Genomic DNA, 18,596 nt, shown 5'->3' on the forward strand with positions numbered 1-18,596 from the left:
TAATACATAAATATATGATATAGTATAATATTATTGTAATATAAAATAATATTATGTTGATATAGCATAATAGTGATATAATTATTAGAGTAAATTAATATTTGGTAATATAACATAATATTAAATTATTTAACATAACATATTAATGTATTATGATATAATGTAATATATATTATATTTATAGTATAATACAATAATAAAAGTATAAACTATTATAATTATTAGTATAAATTAATTTCTCATAATATAACATAATATTAAATTATTTAAAATAACATATTAATGTATTATAATGTAATGTAATATAATACATTAATATATTATTTTAATATGGACATTTTTGTCAAAAATACAGCTTTTCGAAAAAGCTGAAACAGTTTCCTCCCAAAAGCTCCAAATTGGAGCTTCCTCCCAAAAGCTGTTTTCAGCTTTCCGCAAAAGCTGAAACAGCTTTTTGAAAAATTTACCAAACACAGTTTTTCATCTAAAAGTACTTTTGGAGGGCTAGAAAGGGCCAGAAACTTTCTGGCCCTCTAAAAGCTCCCCCAAACAAGCCAAATTTCATATCACACTATTTTTTGTCCATATGACTGGTTGGACGGAACTTGGTGTCTCCCAGCTCCCCTCTCACGAAGACTAAAAAAATCCCAGACCTTCTTCCAAAATCCAATTCCATTGCAGAAAACTGGCACATGACCCATATTCAGTTGAGTGTTCCCACACTTCACCCCAGCAAAAGTTAAAAAAAACAGAAACAAAAAGATAGAAGGAAAAAAATAAAACAAGCTACCGAGACACCAGAGGTATCAATAATATAATAGATCGAGAGGGGATCCAGACGGATCAATAATACCACGACCCGTACAAAAAAAAAAAAAAACTCTCTTTTGCTTTTTTTCCCCTCTCTCTTTTTCTCTTCGGATCTATTCGGATCGGATCGGATCCGTTCGGTAAACCCAGACCCGACCCATAAAATGATTCGGGTCCAATTTTAAGACCCGACCCGGACCCGCGGGTCCTAAAATGCGGGTCGGGTCGGGTCTACACGGGTCGGGCCGGATCGGGTCTCGGGTCAAACCGACCCATTTGCAATCTTAGCGGTCACTTACGGGCCACAGTACGGCTGCTGTCTCAAGTCAACATTAAGATAATTATTGTAGTTAACTCGTCACTGAAATAGAAGTAATGCTGTGAATAGCGTGATTCGGTGGACTGAAAGTTTGGGTCCCCTTCTCATCTCCCCCTTGGGTCATAAATCTGGCCGTGGCCACCACAAAGACATGCTTAAATTGTGAGCCTGGCAAGGGAAAGAAGAGCCTTTGGCACGTATGATGACTTAAAAAATCGCACAGCACTTAGCCACTGGATTTGAAATTTTAAATATTAATATCCTTCTCCCACGGGAAGGCTCAACCACTTCGATTGGACCCTGATTGCTCTTTTTGTCCATCGCCTGCCATGTACCTTGATTCTGATGGGGAATGCTATTCAAAATTAAGCAGTGATTTGACTGGTGCAAATTTATTGGGTAAGGCTTTTAATTAGATGCAAAATTGACCTCCGGTGCTTTTTAATTAAAATTGGGCCGGACCAATTAAGCTAAATCCTCTTCTTTTTGGGCCCGGTTCTCGCTGACCTAGAAGAGTCATGCACCCCGCGGATAGGAGACACCCACCATCCAATTCGCTTACGAATACTTTCAAATCCGCCGCTAGATTCCCATGGCTGCCGACCGGTCCAGCTGGCCTGACAGCGATAGCGATGTGACATACAGTGTTCATCTCCTCCATCGTCATCAGACGGCTACCGTGACCAGACCCATCGCGTACTCGAACCACTCCAAGAAAAGGAACTATGACTGCCAGCCCACCAAGCAGAAAGTTCGAAGCAAAAACAAAACTTTACGATTCTTTGTAATAATTCTCTTCTCTGATAATGCCTTATTTTGCTTTTCTCCCACTGAAAACGAGATTCTCTGTGTATTGTTAGTGTAAGTTTTTCCTTCTACCTTCTTTCTCCTTCTTTATGCCATTTCTTTTGTTGCTTCGTATATTTTAATCTTCTTTTTCTAGTGGGCCGCTCTTATAAAAATGGCTGACGTTTTAATCAAGCAAAGGTGGCTGCGCGGGATCCACCTGGGGCAGGTAAGGGGGTTGTTTGCTGCTCCCCAGGGGATGATTATTTCCTGTCAGCCTGCTGATTCTTGTTCTTCTCGCTCGGTAGACCCGTGGAGGCTCCATCCATGTCTGCTTACGTGAGTTGAGGAAAGGAAACGAGAAAATTGAACAAGGTAACTTCAATTATATTTCTTGCCCTGTTCATGCTTATTTCTTCTATTTACTCGTACGGATCGAGCTCTCTTTAATTCGAACACTTTTCATAATTTCATCTGGTCCATTTTCATGTGTCCTTGTGAATTTTTTCTGAAAAGCCTCTCCTTCTAGGTCAGGATTGCATGCGTTAGGTCATGCATGTGGGTGATATTTATGTTGGACACGTAACATTGTTTCTATCTAAGGTCTCATGAGATTAATGTGCTTATGTGTTTCCGCTTTCCTTTTTTTACAGAGCAGAAAAAGATTTATGACGGTTTTTTTTAGATAGGTTTTTCTATTATTAGATTTACCAGTAGTAATGGATTTTAATGGTCTTGTTGTTAATCTTTTTTTATTTTGCCTTCTTATTTTTGTTGATGCTTCGATTTTTTTGTTTTTTCTTTTATGTGAATATTATGACATGAGTACTAAAGGAAAGAACCTTTCATGTGATGTTGCGGTTGAAGGAAGGAGGTGAGGCTCATTTATGAGGTGAAGGTGAAACGGCTTCGGCGGTCCTTTTTGTCTCCTTGGTGTGGGAAAGAAAGACCCAGATTCCAGAAAGATTTAACTACGCTTCTCTCAAATTTAAGGTCTTATGGAAACTCTGCTCTCTGTCATGTTCTTGAATTGAGATTCTTGGGCAAGAGTTGGTATCAATTTGGAGAGCGCTAGTTAAGAGATTGGTGGGGAAGGGCTCTTTCTGTCTTGGATAAATTATTTTGGATGAGGGAATAGGAGAGGAGGAGGTCGGAATGGAAACAACAGCAGCTCAGAAGAGTCTTGAGAGGGTGATCTCTCAGAAAGCCTTCCAGATGAGCAGCTCCACTCCTTGTAAAGTATGGGTACTGGGCTTCTTCTGTGGTGTCTGCATCACCTATTTATTTCTGGCTTGTCTGACTCCTTTTAGAACAGAAGAGTTTGGATTAATTTTTTCGAGGTCCTCAGGAGCAGTTTCTCAGAGTTCGAGCATGATATATTCCGGTAATGGCCATCTCCGAGCCTGATTATTTTTTGTTTTCTTGTTTTATAGTAATATCCTCTTTCCTTCCTATATTAACACCATAATTTCAGTACCATATCAATTTGAATGACCATCAGAGTAATTTGTATATTGTGTTGATGAAATATATATTTCTTGTATGACCTGTGTTTAGTTTAATCAGTTGAAATTTCTAGGAAAACTAGCTAGCTAAGTATGGAGTGCTGATTCTTCATACCTTTTGCTTTGCACTTTGTCTTAGTTTACGAAAGACTTGCAAATATTCTCCCCCTCCCCTCCCCCCCAAAAACGTTTCTCCTATTTCTTTTCCTTTTCTTTTCTTTTCCTTAAGTAGACTTCATGTTTTTCTGCTTCATAACTACACTTGTTATCTGATTTCTCTTCTGAATTTTGATTGTTATCTGGTTTTCTTCAAGATGTAGTTTTATTGTGCTTCCAATAAATTCATATTTCTTCTTCCAATTAATCCATGTATATGTTTATCTATCAGACTTTAAAAAAGTTCTGGTAACCGTCCAGTGTTTAATTCTTGGGACACTCACTGGACTAGCATTGATTTCTTTTCTTGTTGCAGAGAGTGATCAGGAAAAAAAAGGTGAATGATGCATAAACTTGACTTATATGGTCCAATTTGCATCTGCAGATTAAGCAGTGCATGGCAGCAGTAAATGAAACATCTAGGCAGCCACAATGAGCAGGCTTGCTGGCTTTGATTTTTAGCAATTTAATCATGAATTTTAACACTATATTTTAATTCACTATGCTATAGAGTATGGAGTTGACCTTCCACTTGCAATGGTTTCTGAGGTCAAAAGTTTCTTAACAAGCAAAATATAGCTAGCATTGCATAACTAAATAATTTTTTTTGGAGTTAATATTCATTTCCACTATCTAGGTATTACATTTGATGACTTTGAGATATATTTGTTTTCTTTGGTGATTATAGATGTTGGTACAGGTGGAAACTATAGTTTTGCACCCAATTTTTCTCAAAGAAAATACATATATTTACCAAAAGAAAAGGGAACTCTAGATAATTCTCAAGGAAGCGAAACACAGAGCCATGAAGAGAGGGTCCTGATGCTGTACTCAGCTTGGAGTGCTATACTGGATGAAGTGGGTAATATCTTTGCTCGGGGACTGCAGAGATCAAACGTGCCTCAAGCTCCTCATTTGGAAAACTGCAGATCAAGTGTGGAAACAAATAGGCGTTTTGACAACCGTGGTGAAAATGGAAGTCTTCCTCCTTGGACATTGTGGAAAGGATTGTTAGGGTTAAATTTACTTCAGCCATCATTGTCAAAAGGTCCAGACCGGATGCATTTTGTACGCAGGGCAAAGTCTGAAGGTGCTTATCCTCCTTGGGTATGTCTTTTTGTGAGCATCATCTAGTTTAAAGTTCATAGGAATTGTTCTAAAAGATGTTCTCCGTTTGTGCACTATGAATGTAATATGAAAACCGAAACTTTCTCGTGCACATTCTTTTCTAGATATTTAGTGCGTCATACATTCTCCTGATCTTGATTGTTCCTTACCTTGGAATTCATATACAGAAGAAATCATGCATCTCTTTATGCAAGCATGACGTGCATCTACATTCATATCCATTCACTTGCATTTATCTCTCATGGTTACATTTTATTGCAACTTGTTTAGTTAACAATTCTTGAATTGGAGATATTTCATAAATCATCCGGGCCCGTTTGGACATAATCTTCTGTAGATAAAATCCCTCCAAACATATTGGAAGATAGGAAACAAGGGACGGAAGGAGAAGCTCATGCACCTGAAGAAGCCACTGAGCATAATATCTCCGAAAAATAGAGATTATATATTTGCTTTAAAAGGCTGTTTCACTATCTCTGTTTTTTAGGATTCTCCATTCTTTATTTGGCCCCATAATAGAAATTCTCATTCTCCACACTGTTTATCTTTCTCTCGTTGCCTCCAATATTAGGTTAATCCATGGATAACTTAATCTGGTGGCCAAGCAGGCCCTTATTCTTTTCTGGGATTGCGGGATTCTTGTTACATCATTGTTAGATTGTGATAATGGAACATGAACCCAAAATAATCAGACTAAGTTTATGAACTAGCTTGGTGATAAAGAAACTAAACTGCAATGCTGAGAGATACCATATAGTAGGAATTCTCTACAAACAGTAGGGAAACAACTATCTTATAAGCAACAAAATTTGGCATCCACTGTACAAGCATGACAGCCAGTGTCCTTGAAAAATCCGGCCCTTATATTTCTGGTCAAACTACTCTCTTTTCCACTCTCCACTAGATGCATGGTATAGTCCATATTAAGATTCTAATTAGTTGGTGAAAAATGTAAACATCATTTGCTTGGAAGTTTGTTCCTTACCTTGTCTACTTTCGTTTGCCTCCTTTTATGACATTTGCTTCTTTTGGTAGAGGTGTACTGATAATTGCTTCACATCTATTCTTAAAAAACTTAATAGATTTTTTTTTCTGTTCAATATTTCAGATTGTAGGATCCGATGAAGATAACTTTCCACTTACTAGGCAAGTACAGAGAGACATATGGATTCACCAGCATCCACGAAACTGCAATGATCCTAACCTGCGGTTTCTAATTGCTGATTGGGAGAGGCTACCAGGATTCGGTATGGGGGCCCAACTAGCTGGAATGGCAGGGATGCTTGCGATTGCAGTCAATGAGAAACGGATTTTGGTTACAAATTACTACAATCGAGCTGATCATAGCAGTTGTCAAGGTGGCATTTCTATTTATGAAAAAAGAGATGTCTTATGTTTCACTTGCTTCATTCTGAAGTCTGGAGTTAAAACTGTTCCTTGTTTTTATTGGAATCTGACTAATTTAAGAATCTTATCCTTGTCTTCATTTTTTTTAAATACTTCCCTCTACAAAATAAGTGGATCAACTTGAAATAATACATGCTGATTGACAGGTTCATCACGGTCGCATTGGTCTTGCTACTTTTTCCCAGAGACATCTTTTGAGTGTCAAAAACATGCCTTTGACCTCCTGAGGAGTCAGGAAGCTTGGAAAAATGGAATTATAACCGTGAAGGAAAACTACACATCAAAAGAAATATGGGCTGGGCGTATACCAAGGTATAATATTCCTCAGTTTGATTTCTGTGACTTCATAGTGCATTTTATTGACTTAATTTTTCCTTCTCTCAAAAAAACTTGCTTCTTTATTTAATTTTCTCATAGAGTATGGGGTGATCCATGGAGTTATTTGCAACCCACAACTGATATAGGTGGAAATTTACTTACACATCATCATAAAATGGATAGAAGGTGGTGGCGAGCACAGGTACTGCGGCTTTAGATCTGTTCTTTCATATAATGAAGTTTGTTCTAATAAAGGTTAATGCCATGCCCTCAAGATCTTGGATGATAACTTTCAATATTGTTGGTTTCTATCATATCTGTTCAGTAACCAATTTATCCCAAAAGCTTAAGCTAACAGGGAATGGGTCAACAATGTATGTCAGGCTTAACACCATCCCGTCATGCATGGCCCAAATCATGCACGTGGAGGGACAATAAAAACTGAAGTGAGTCGAGACTATAACCGGGTTAATTAAATAAATAATTAGCACAGAGGGATTCAAACTCACGACCTCCATCAGACTTGAGCTTTGATATCATGTTGAGTAACCAATTTACCCCTGAAGCTTAAGCTGATACAATATCAGTTACTCAGTTTATATCTTCGATATTCAGTTTATCAGGTCCACCGACTGACTTTTGTTCCTCAATATCTTGGCATCACTGAAGTTTTCAAGAAGCATGGGAATCGTGGATGGCCATGAACACAACAATCTTCAATTATCTGAATACTCTGTCAATAGGTTCGCAATGTTTCCCCAGATTTGCAGTGAATTTGCTGCATAAGCAGTGTTAGATCTTGTATCACTCATTGCATACACAAAGCTTCCTGCCAATCTAAAACTCATATTAATTTTCTTCTTTCCTGCATTGGGCATCGTAGGTCATATTCTGCTATCTGACCATACACCATGCACTTGCTTCACTGTCAACATATTAACTGATTTGGCAATCTTATCAACATAATTCATCTGACATCGTAATTTTGCTCTGAACTCGTGGGTTTAATTTGCTAGATCTTGATGTAAGGCATGAGGCAGCTTAATCTCATGCTGGATTGGGTTATAGTAGGCAGTACCATCAGGGAAAACCTGGGTAGTGCCATTACACATTATATCTGTGAGTTAAAAAGGAATAGATGAGGCATATATTTGAAGAAGTGAAATGTGCTCCCAGTTAGAGGCATCAAAAATCCTTATAAGAGAAAATACAGAGATTACTGGGGAATGACATAAATGAAAGAAAGGATCTTAAGAAATTGAGATTAAATTGGACATGCTGGTGATGGATGTAAGGTTGAGACCTTGTATTTTGTAATATATTTTTTCCTGGTTTCTTTATAGTTTTTCTTTCTTTTTCATGTCCCTGTCAGGGTCAGTTAGATACCTAATAAATCCTGCTTATGTTTGCTAAATTTTTTTAAAAAAATCTACGACATGATCATTGAACTGTCTTTGCCTCTAAAGAGGACCCCATATGTACGAACTGTCTTGGTTTGCCACAGATGGTGGCCTAATATACGTGCCTCACTCTCTCTCTCTAGAGAAAGGACGAGGAGGAGGTCGAGGCCCATTGAAGTTTGTGAAGACCATGAATTGTGGTGAAGGCAGGTCTTGAACCCAAGTCACTGATACCGAAAAATAGTGACTTAACCAACGAAATTAGTTGGCATAGTGTGCATCTGTTTTATAAATGGAAAATTAGAAGATGTACATAATATTGCTGCTAGTCAATCAAATCTCTGAGATAGTAATTTAGATGTAGCAGTTTGATTGTTATTATTCTTCTTATTGATATCTGAATTTCAATTTTTGTGTATTAAAGATGACATTCATACTGTTTATGCTCAATTGTTTGGTTTATTTCCTATTATTCTTTTCTCCTTTTCAGTTCTGTCCTTTTCAGGCACTGCATGCTTTTTACCAATTTTCTCATCTTATTTCCTTCCCCAATCTCTGGTGACTCCAACTGTCCGATTCCAAAAATTCCTGAATATTCTGTTAAAACTTTATCTCTGAATTTTGTTATCTTTTCAACCTTTTCTTTTGCAGGCTATACGATATTTAATGAGGTTTCAAAGCGAATATACATGTGGTCTCCTGAACATGGCTCGGCATAAAGCATTTGGTTTGCAAGCAGCTAAAATGGTTGTTGAAAATCTCCCTGTGGCTTGGCCAAAGGTTTGCAATGGTTATAATCCTTTGCTTTTGTTGGTTTGCGTTTCTAAATGATTCTAATACATCCATTTTTTTTGTTTTAGTCATCCGGCAAAGCTCGAAGCATTTATTTGCAATGTTGCCACTACTTTTTCCTTTGTTCATATATCATATTGATTAGCTAGTATGATTAAGTAAACTCCTGTAGTGTGCTTAGCTTATGTGAAAATTTGTGAAAGTTGACATCTGTACCAGACCAAGGAAAATGAAGATTTGCGCTTGTACGAGGAAATAAAGGGGCTGGTAGGAGAATAATTATTAAAAACAAATGGAAACAATTTACTGATCACTTAAACTTTCATGTTTTACTGGAGGAAGTGGGTCAGATATTTAGATCAGACATTTGACACGGGCACTTAAATATGAGCAAGTCCAAGGAACAACATAAATGATTGAACTTTTAAGAGTCAAAGTATTCGAGCTGAGATGATCTATTTTTTATTGTTTAATGGCTAAAGAGCCTGTACATAGCTGTGAGCTTCTGAAGGTTGAAGCATACGGATATTGCGTCTAGTATTGCTAGCACATCTTATTCACCTACTGAAAGCATAAGAGAACTGACAACTTTCATTTGCTTAAAGAGAATGCTGAGCTTACATTTTTACCTTTGAAAGAAGCTTAATTTCATTGGCCAAACCTTTAAAATAATCATCCTGTGTATTTTCAATTATTTTCTTCTCTGTTGGGGTTGGTAAGCACATGCTTGAATGCCAACAAAATGGTATTTCTAGACTTAGTTGTATCACTCATCTGTATTCAGAGAAATTAATTCATCAAAAGATAAATGCGATCCATAAAATGCAAGTCCAGTTTAACATATTTCTTATCCAGGTGCATCCAGTTTTCTTTTTTTCTTTTCTGATGCATAATATATTTATGTTTTTGTTTGTGTTGATTTATTCCTTAATTTCTCTTTAGGAGAAATGTGAATCCATTTGCTAAGTGCTCAATCAAGCTTTTTGCAATCTTAAACCTATTCTTACCAATAAATGGAAGCCTGTTGGTTGAATGATTTGAGTTCACCCTCGATAGGGTCAATTGACCCTATGTATTAGAACTCCCCATCTTTCCTAGATATGTTCAAAGAGGTTGTTTTATCTTTGGATAGTCATTTAATTGTTAATCGCCAAGTGAGACCATTGTATGTATGGAAGGGAAGAATCCAATGCAACTTCATTTAGACTTTTTGAGGTTCGATAATGCCATTATTCTTGTTTATTCACAAGGGATCCTATGATGTACATAATACATACACAATAATTCAGCTTCTGCCATCCAAGGAACGTAAGTAACAGAGTTACGAGGGTTTATATTTTCAGGTATAAGAGAAATGAGTATGAAGGTTTTGTTTTTCAGGTGGTCAATAACAGATCTCAAGCTGACATCGAGCGATTTGTATGGTCTAACCATAAACCCTGGATTCCGAGACCGCTTCTAAGCATGCATGTGAGGATGGGAGACAAAGCTTGTGAAATGACGGTTGTTGGATTCGAAAATTACATGCAACTGGCAGAGCGCATCCGAGAGCGCTTTCCGGACCTCAACAGCGTATGGCTCTCCACAGAAATGCAGGAATGTTATTCTCACTTGATCTCTGTAAATCTTTGTGCTTATTCGCATGACTTCTGAATTGAAATAATTAATTTTGTGCAGGAAGTCATTGATAAATCGAGATTGTATCCCCATTGGAACTTTTACTACACAAATGTGACACGCCAAATTGGCAATATGACAATGGCAACATATGAGGCAAGTCTTGGCAGAGAGACCAGCACAAACTATCCCCTCGTCAATTTTATGATGGCAACTGAAGCAGATTTCTTCATTGGTGCTTTGGGATCAACATGGTGCTACCTCATAGATGGCATGCGGAACACCGGAGGGAAAGTAATGGCTGGTTATCTGAGTGTCAACAAAGATCGGTTTTGGTAGCTCAGGCAAATTAAGGGAACAAATGTGGATATGTGAAGTCTGTGATATCCTCCGTTTTATTTATGTATAGAGCCATTCTTTTTGGTACCCATGGTGGGTTATTGTACATAAAGAACAGAAGATAGTGCTTCATAAAATCAATAAATATTTTGAGACTTCTTATGAATCTTTTTTCATGCATTCCTCTGCTTTCTTTACAGTATCAAATAATGGCAAATGGGAATGTGAGTGTGGCACCAGATACGTTCATGATGCGAAGCTGTTCTTTTTCCATATTCGGCGTTGACCCGGGTTATGGGTCTGACCTTTTTCAAGGGAATGCCCGAGTCATGCAGCTTTTGAGATGCTATCCACCAGAAGCGGTCGGTGGATGGTCTCGGACACAAACAGTAGGTTAAAAGCGTGAGAATATGATTGGGTTTCGATTGATGGATACAGCACAATCACCACTCTATTATGGGTGGCCATGATCATGGTGGCATGCATGACTTGCTCCTTCGTGTGATGCCAAAAAGGCTTCAAAATGCAATGTCTCTACAAGTGTAAGTGAACTATACCATGCAGCCCTCAATGGCCATTATTAGGAAATGAACCGCCATCAAACAACACGCGCCATATATGACACGGTAGTACTGTGTGCACGTATACTAATTGAAACTATAACTAGTTCTATATTAGGCTTGTTATGTACTCTTTATTTAGGTTCTCTTAACATATGACAGGCTAGCAGCAAGCAAAAATTAGCTATTTTCCTCATTTAGCTCTTTTTTTTCTTTTGCTGCTCCTTTTTTTTAGTTCTTTCATTGCAGCCATTGATTATTTTTTAACGTATGACAGGCTAGCAGCAAGCAAAGACTAGTTGTTTTTCTTATTTAGTTCTTCTTTCTTTCGCTTCTTTCTCTCATTAGTCTTTAATTGTAGCTATTGATTATTTCAAACTCCTGTATATATAGATAAAGCATACAACAATACAATAACAAGGCATAAAGCATCTTTTCTCCAATATTGGGTTTCTTCATATTTTGTCAGGTTCTAAAACGAAATATAAGTTTTCCTTCCTACTTTTAGCCCTTACATGTTGCCAAATATTAGCTCCAAGTCTCAGCTCAAGATTAGAGTCATATCGATATTGTTCAAGTCATAAACTCATATCAGACGGCCGTTGGCTGCAAAACGCTCGATTAGTGCTCTCGGAATTGGATGGGCCCGTGATGACAACCTTCTAAACCCACTAGAAGGGTGAGGTGGTAGAGTCAATGCAACCCACTAGAAATACTAGCTTTCAAATATTTAAGCCACCATGAGATCACTCGAGTGCTGTGTCTATATCTATGGTATTATATGGATCCACTAGAGAGTAGTAGCGGTCATGAACTCTGCATAAATTCAGCATGTTCCCCACTCAAGGGAGTGGCATCAGGTGACTGTTCTCCTTCCATGGTGGGAACCCTTTCCAGGGGCAAGTAGAAGTAGTGCAGCCTATGAATTCAGGCCAAATTGAGAAGATAAAAGATTCCTCATATGAACTGTGCCATTCGTTTGCTTGCTTCAGATTCAGGTTCATAATTTGCAAGTTGGACCTATCGAAGAGAAACTTTTGCCATTGATAGAATTAAATAAGTCAGTGTTATAAGTTGGTAGGACCAAGCGATCTTGGCTACTTCCTGGAGTATCTGGATTGAGCTGTAACTCCAGAGTCCAGTCTTTTCTAACAAAGCTATAAGCCAGTCTCCCAGATTTGTGATATCATCCTTTGAAAGCCCTCGGAAGTGCTTATCCCAGAAAACGGTAAAGAGAAATACGTGATGATCATGGGAGCTTTAAACTCTCTATCTAATGTAACCAACTTCTGCCTTGAGTTCATCTGTCCTGAGGCCAGCTATTGGTAGGGTTGCTACCATTCTGGCACTGTAGTCTGTGTTTCTTTATCCCAATGAGGTTGGTGGACTTCCCCCTCCCTTTTCTCAACAAAAAAGAAAAGAAAAAAAGAAAGAAAATTTATTTTTTAATTATGGCAATTTCTGATATAGTGAACCAATTAGGTGGCTTTAAGTAATTAAATATTTTTGTTTTTTTGTCAAATGTATTTGTCTGGATGACACTGTCTATTGAACATCACAGAGTTGTTCCTAGCTATATAGCTATATATATATATATATATATATATATATATATATATATATATATATATATATATATATATATATATATAACCTTTCAAATTTGGCAATTAATTATGGCCATATTTCAGAGTAGCTTCTCCTAAATAATTCAGATAGCTTGTTGCTAAAAATGTTTTTTTTTTCCAAAAAAGAGAATCAAAGCAGTTTCTCTTAAAAAAAGAATCCAGATATTCTTCTGCAAGACTATTAGAAGATCTCCCACTTGGTTTAAGGATGATTATTCTTGAGATAAAACATTCTCAATGACCTTTTTCCTTTTCTTTTCCTCCCAAAGAAAACCGTGTGAAGACATCCAGAACAGAGTTTTCCCAATGTCAAAATGTTAGAAGTGAAAAAAAAAAAGGCTTGCAGAGGCCTTTAGTTTTTCACTTTACCAAGCTCTCCTCATGTGAATAAGTTTCTAGGACATTGGAGTCATACAATTTGTCCTGGCCTTTTCCTATGGTACTGACATTGCACCCTTGATGGAACGGGTGAAAGTAGCATAGAATTTAAGGGGTCAGCATCATGGATAAGATGACATCACCTTTCCCATATCATCAGCTAATCTAAACAGTAAAATTTGTTCGTGGATGATTAAGAAGGAAGGAAGGAAGACCAAACATCCAAGCAATGGGCAATTGGGCATATAGCTCTTGTCCAACTCAACTCAAGCACCTACCCACTATTACAAGCGTATTGCATGTCACTTTGAGGGCATGCAGATAAAGCTGAATACTTCTTTATTGACTTAAGGAATCATTTGTGCTTGTTTTTAGTAGAAAGATGTGGTTTTCCCAATGATAAATATAATTCCATAGAGATAAATTTAAAACCCGAGCAGTGAACAATATAAGGCTTTCCATTTCCTGATTGGATGCTATATATTCAAGTAAATTTTAATGAGATTTTATGATTATTATTTATTTTGCATTAAGTTGTACGGCAGTTGCAGTCTTTCATATACTTTGGACTTTCTGGCAGCTTCTTCCTTTTAGCTATAAACTTCTGTCATGCCAAATGTAAAAGGACCTTCCTTCCTAAGTTTAAAAGAAAAGGCTGAACTCAACTTCCAGTGGCACTTCGCATATACTTAAAAATGATGAAATGGAAAAAGCAGCAAATGAAGGAGGATGTTCTGGGCACCAAATCTCCCTGGTCATGTCATTACCCAGGCACTAGGGATTAAAGATAATATAATCAAATAGCAGCCTTAAGAATAATGGCAAAATTTCCCATTGGCAACAAATCTCTCTCCATGTCATCAAACTAGTATTGATTGAAGTTACATACCACTGAATTGTTAGTAAGTAGGTGGATAAAAATGTGGCAAGATGTTTCCATATGTACAAATCAGCTGGCCTAGACCCAACTGTTTAGGTTCCGAATGCCACAGAGCTGCATCATATCTGTGTCTTCCCTTTAGGATTTCTCAAGCTCTACAGCTTGCACTTCTTAGAATAAAACACACAGTACTTGATTCGGCCGCAAAGTTGTCAGGCATGGATGAGCACCGATAACAAATATCTAGCGACACATCTTAGCTGAATGCTATGTGTTCAATTAATATTTTTATGCCAATATACCTTAATTATTATCCCTAGATATTGCACAAAGCCATCTCTGAAATGATGTCCTGAAATTCAGAGCCACCCAATACATATATGCCAGAGTATATATATGGATCGTCATCAAGAGATTACGGGACGTATATGAACTGAATGCAAGCAAAGGTGACATTGACATTTAAGGGATTTGGATCAACACTAGAGAAAGATGAGTTGTATCATGTCACAAAGCGTCAGCATGAGAAAATTTGGATCACCAAAGCCACCAAGTTTATGCTTGGCTGATAGGATTTGCATCGGTGCATGTTTCTTGCATCAATTCATTCTCAACAAACGGACTAAAGCTGTAGCATCGGCAACAGAATCATCTGGATAAAAAACTTACAGAATGATGGTTCTTAAGATCTTCAGAAGATGGTTTTTAAGAACTTTATTTGGTTGAGCATAACAAATTAGCAATGTCAAAATATTTTCTTTTGGAGCCAAAAGGGAATCCTCACATGTACTGATGAACAAGGCTTAGCCAGGAAGAGAATAAAACTTTGCAACGAGGACGTAGTGCAATTAACATTGACCAACCCACTTATTATCTATTCAAAGAATGCTAAAAGCCGAAGCACACCTGTATTGCAATATGAGAACTTGTTTGGATCAAACAAGCAATAGAAATCGATTGACCAAAAGCCTAGCATCATTAAACAATCACCCAACAGGGGATTAGGCTCCACTAATCTTGTATTATAGTGGCCAAGTGACAGAGGCTGCAAGGAAAGGAAAAGCTATGAGGAGGTTATAATGGAGTTGCTTTAACCTTTTCATAAAAAGAAGCAGCCAATAAGAGATGACTTGGGAAAAAGGACGATCCCCATTTCCGCGTTGCACAAAGACTGCTAACCTCTTTAAAGTATGGTGGACATTCATTAGAGAGCAACGAGACCAACAAGGGAACTTTTTTCCTTGTATCATTGAGCGTAAAAGGAGTTGTCAGCCAGCATCTTTTGTGGATTCATCCTTATTTTATTATATCTTATCTTCTGCACAGATTTATATGTTATAACCTATCACTCTAAATGGTCCCTAAAGCTAGAAGTCTCTCTGCCACAGCCCAATAAGCTGTCCTGAAGCAAGCTTGAAGGGCTCCCTGCATAACATCATGGGATCAATGATTTCTTGAGGGCATTGTGATCAAGTGGGGGGAGAACAGAAACGGGTGTGGTGCCAACCTCACACTACTCGCCTCCTCATAACATCAGCAGCAGATCCCACTAATTATTTGTTTTTTCATCAGTATTGGCGTCCAACACTGTGTCCAGCTACTGAAGAACAGTTCGAGATCCCACTGACACACCAAGCATTTCCTGAAATGTCACTTTGATCCAATTAAGGATGGCAATCTGGAAAGCTTATGCTAGGTTAATATAAATGGTAGCAGATAACCCATGCTATGGAGTAGTGGGAGTTGTGAAGCTGAATCAGCCATTATCTCTCAAATTTCAGAACTGGAATCTTAATAACTAACTAAAGTTCTCATAAGACGAATCTTAACTTTGTTTGATGAATGTTATGATATAAGTTACGTACATATTCTTTTATTGTCAAGAAGAACAAATATTTCTAGAAAGAGTAGCTGTTGTTGGATTTGCTCTCCTTGATCAGCCTCTCCAATTCTTCTGATGTTCTGGTTTGGAGGCTAAGGGAGAACAGTCTAGTGTTAATTCTTATTACTACTTTATCAATCATGGAGGCGTGCCGTGCCGGTTTTACAAGACTATTTGGAAAGCTCTGGTGCGCAAGTGTGAGGATCCGTGCAGGTATGTGTTTAGTTCCACATCGATTATTCGATAGATAGATCGTGAGCACTTGTACAGGATCAAGGAACTCAAATTATACCTTATAGTTAGTTTTTTTGGGTGAGGTTCTGGGTTGTGACAAATGGTATCAGCGCGGACCTGGCCCATAATCTATATAGATAATTAGGAGATACTGTAGCACGGATTCATTAGGATTGACCACGAGCCGATCGTGGTACTTGTGATTAGATTTGAATGGATTTGAATCTTTAGTTTGACAAGGACGTCGGGGCTTATTCTAAGCATATGCTCATTCATTAAAGCCGTCTATATTCCCCTTCCAACTTTAGAGTGTTGAGGTCTTGATTCTTTTTTAAAGAAAAAAGGTTTCGGTCCTGCGGTCCTCTTCAAAGCCTTCCACTTTTATCTTTGTGGGTTAGCTTAAGTTCCGCCAACTCTCAGGCTAGTCACAATGCCACACCTTCCAAGTTAGAGGCATCACCATTTTAACCTTTTCTTCTTATTTTCCTCCTTTTTGTAAATTATACTTTTATACTTTCACTTTAATAAACTAGGGGGAAGTTTCTCACTTCCTCCAATTTCCATCCAAAATAAGAGAAAAAGAAAAGAAAAAGTAGTTGCTGATCCATAGAATGTTTAAAGGATGTGATTTATGATGTACATTTATTTTTTTATTGTTTGGAACGATCATCTTTTGTGGATTGGTTAAATCGATGACATATTGTTCTAGCATGCTTGGTGGTAGGAATCAATGGAAGACGTACAATCCTGAGGGACTAATTCTATAAAAGGTTATTCACCTAAAAGTAGAGATCGATAGATCAGTAACAGGGTCTTCAAAACTTCTAAACATGGTAATGGCGGCTACAACAATAATGGAAGAGATGAAGGCAGCAGATTAGGTGATCGGTGGCTCTGATTTCATGTTAAAATATTTATAAAAAAACAAAAAAAACAAAAAAGAGAGAGAGAAAAAAGTGATTTTATTTTTCTATTTCAGCACATTTGGTATATCTCAAGGATTATATATACTCGTTTATAGACTCCATACAAAAAAATAATATTGGTTGATATGGAATAATGCTAATAAAGAAAAATAATACTCGCTGATATAAGTAGTTATGTGATCCCTAAAATTACTTTAACAAAATCATGTTAACAAAAAAAAAAATAATACTGGTCGATATAGAATCACGCTAATAAAAAAAAATATTATGGGCCAATACATGTTGTTACGTAATTTTTAAAATTATGCTAATAAATATTGAATAAGGTACAAACAAGCACTGGACTAAGTTGTAATTATGCACTAAGTATGGTTACTAATGCTTGTTGGCACTAATATTAGGCAGGACCGATTCCAGTAATATATAATAATATTTTTTGTTAAAACATATAAAATTATACTATAAAGGCCTATTATTTTTTTTCTTTATTTTTTTCCCGAGTGAATGTTGCAAGCCTATTCTTTAAAGCATAAATTGCTCGAGTTGGGTATTTTGGGCTGGCCTGCGGTTTCTAACGGACGTGGCGAGCCGAGTCTTCCAAGCTAATGATCTAGCCATCCAAGACCAAGTGATTACATCTGGACCCCACATTAGATGTGATCCGTTTATCTCGTGACCTACAGATAAAACGGGTGTGTCCCTACCCCTGTACCTTCGAAGTTTCTTGGACGGGTGCAAGCGGTCGCTGCTTTGGGGCGAGCGATTTATCCAACTTGATGTGAGTGTGATACTAAAATGTAACAATGTATCATGGATTCATGAGAGGGGCAGAGGGTGTCTCCAATTATTTTTCGTCCATTGTTCTCAGTTCTTCAGCGCAGAGTAAAATTTATTTTTATATTTTTTCTAGTCTTTAATAAAAGCAGAGTCGCTATCTCTTCCTTTCTTTCATCAAAAAAAAAAAAAAAAAGTTGGTTCGACAGATATGCACCCCCACTCCCCCCGCTCCTTTTTTTTTTTTAGTATAACGGCGACTCACCCTACTCTGATATAGGTACAGTCAGCAGAATCAAGAGTTACAATTTGACATAACTGTGAAGAAAGAACCTCCTGGTATGTCTAGAAGACCTCACCGAAATGCTGGATTGTATAGGAGGCAACTTAGTCGGCAGCCTTATTCACCTTCCGATACACATATACAGTCTAAAAGGCACTACAATCTCATATCATTTGCCGAATGTCGTCGAGTAGAAGACGTCCATGCCCCTTCTCTCGTATGCTCTCTCGAGATATGACCCTGTCATTTCATTCGAATAAATCTCAGCTCTTTTTCTGATAACTTATTGAATTAGATTTGCCCTAGTAGCCAATAAATGGCCAATAAGCTATCAAGAAAGTTGAGCAGAGAATGGGTTCCGTATCCATTTCTCCTGAAGCCTATTTTTTTATTTTACATTTCGGTAATTAAAGAGAATCTATTTTTTATGTTCCAAGTTGCGACCTCTCTGTATAATAAAACCATATTAAAGAT

The 18,596-nt window shown here is 37.4% G+C and overlaps 1 protein-coding gene across 5 annotated transcripts; it reads left to right on the top strand.

Moving 5' to 3' along the window:
• The first annotated feature begins 1,850 nt into the window (after positions 1–1,850).
• LOC103721702 lies at positions 1,851–10,753 on the top strand. Of its 5 annotated transcripts, XM_039115007.1 has the most exons (11): positions 1,855–1,990; positions 2,073–2,144; positions 2,224–2,290; positions 2,783–3,299; positions 4,265–4,683; positions 5,813–6,062; positions 6,258–6,423; positions 6,529–6,631; positions 8,481–8,609; positions 10,002–10,221; positions 10,303–10,743. In XM_039115007.1, exons 4-11 carry the CDS (start codon positions 3,071–3,073, stop codon positions 10,575–10,577), a joined length of 1,791 nt encoding a protein of 596 aa, XP_038970935.1. In that variant the 5' UTR covers positions 1,855–1,990; positions 2,073–2,144; positions 2,224–2,290; positions 2,783–3,070; the 3' UTR covers positions 10,578–10,743. The 5 variants fall into 5 exon arrangements, with proteins under 5 accessions (XP_038970937.1, XP_038970936.1, XP_038970935.1 ...); XM_039115005.1 differs by having other exon boundaries at positions 2,073–2,290; XM_039115006.1 differs by having other exon boundaries at positions 2,117–2,290.
• The last annotated feature ends 7,843 nt before the right edge of the window (positions 10,754–18,596 follow it).

Source organism: Phoenix dactylifera, chromosome 17 (genome assembly GCF_009389715.1).
Source record: "Phoenix dactylifera cultivar Barhee BC4 chromosome 17, palm_55x_up_171113_PBpolish2nd_filt_p, whole genome shotgun sequence".
Classification (NCBI taxonomy): Eukaryota; Viridiplantae; Streptophyta; class Magnoliopsida; order Arecales; family Arecaceae; genus Phoenix; species Phoenix dactylifera.

Bases quoted from the DNA above. Each gene is read 5' to 3' on its own strand.
- LOC103721702 (XM_039115008.1), top strand. From the start codon at position 3,071: ATGGAAACAACAGCAGCTCAGAAGAGTCTTGAGAGGGTGATCTCTCAG. The intron at 6,632-8,480 runs GTACTGCGGCTT...TTTCTTTTGCAG, and splicing joins GAAGGTGGTGGCGAGCACAG to GCTATACGATATTTAATGAG. The intron at 8,610-10,001 runs GTTTGCAATGGT...TTTGTTTTTCAG, and splicing joins TCCCTGTGGCTTGGCCAAAG to GTGGTCAATAACAGATCTCA.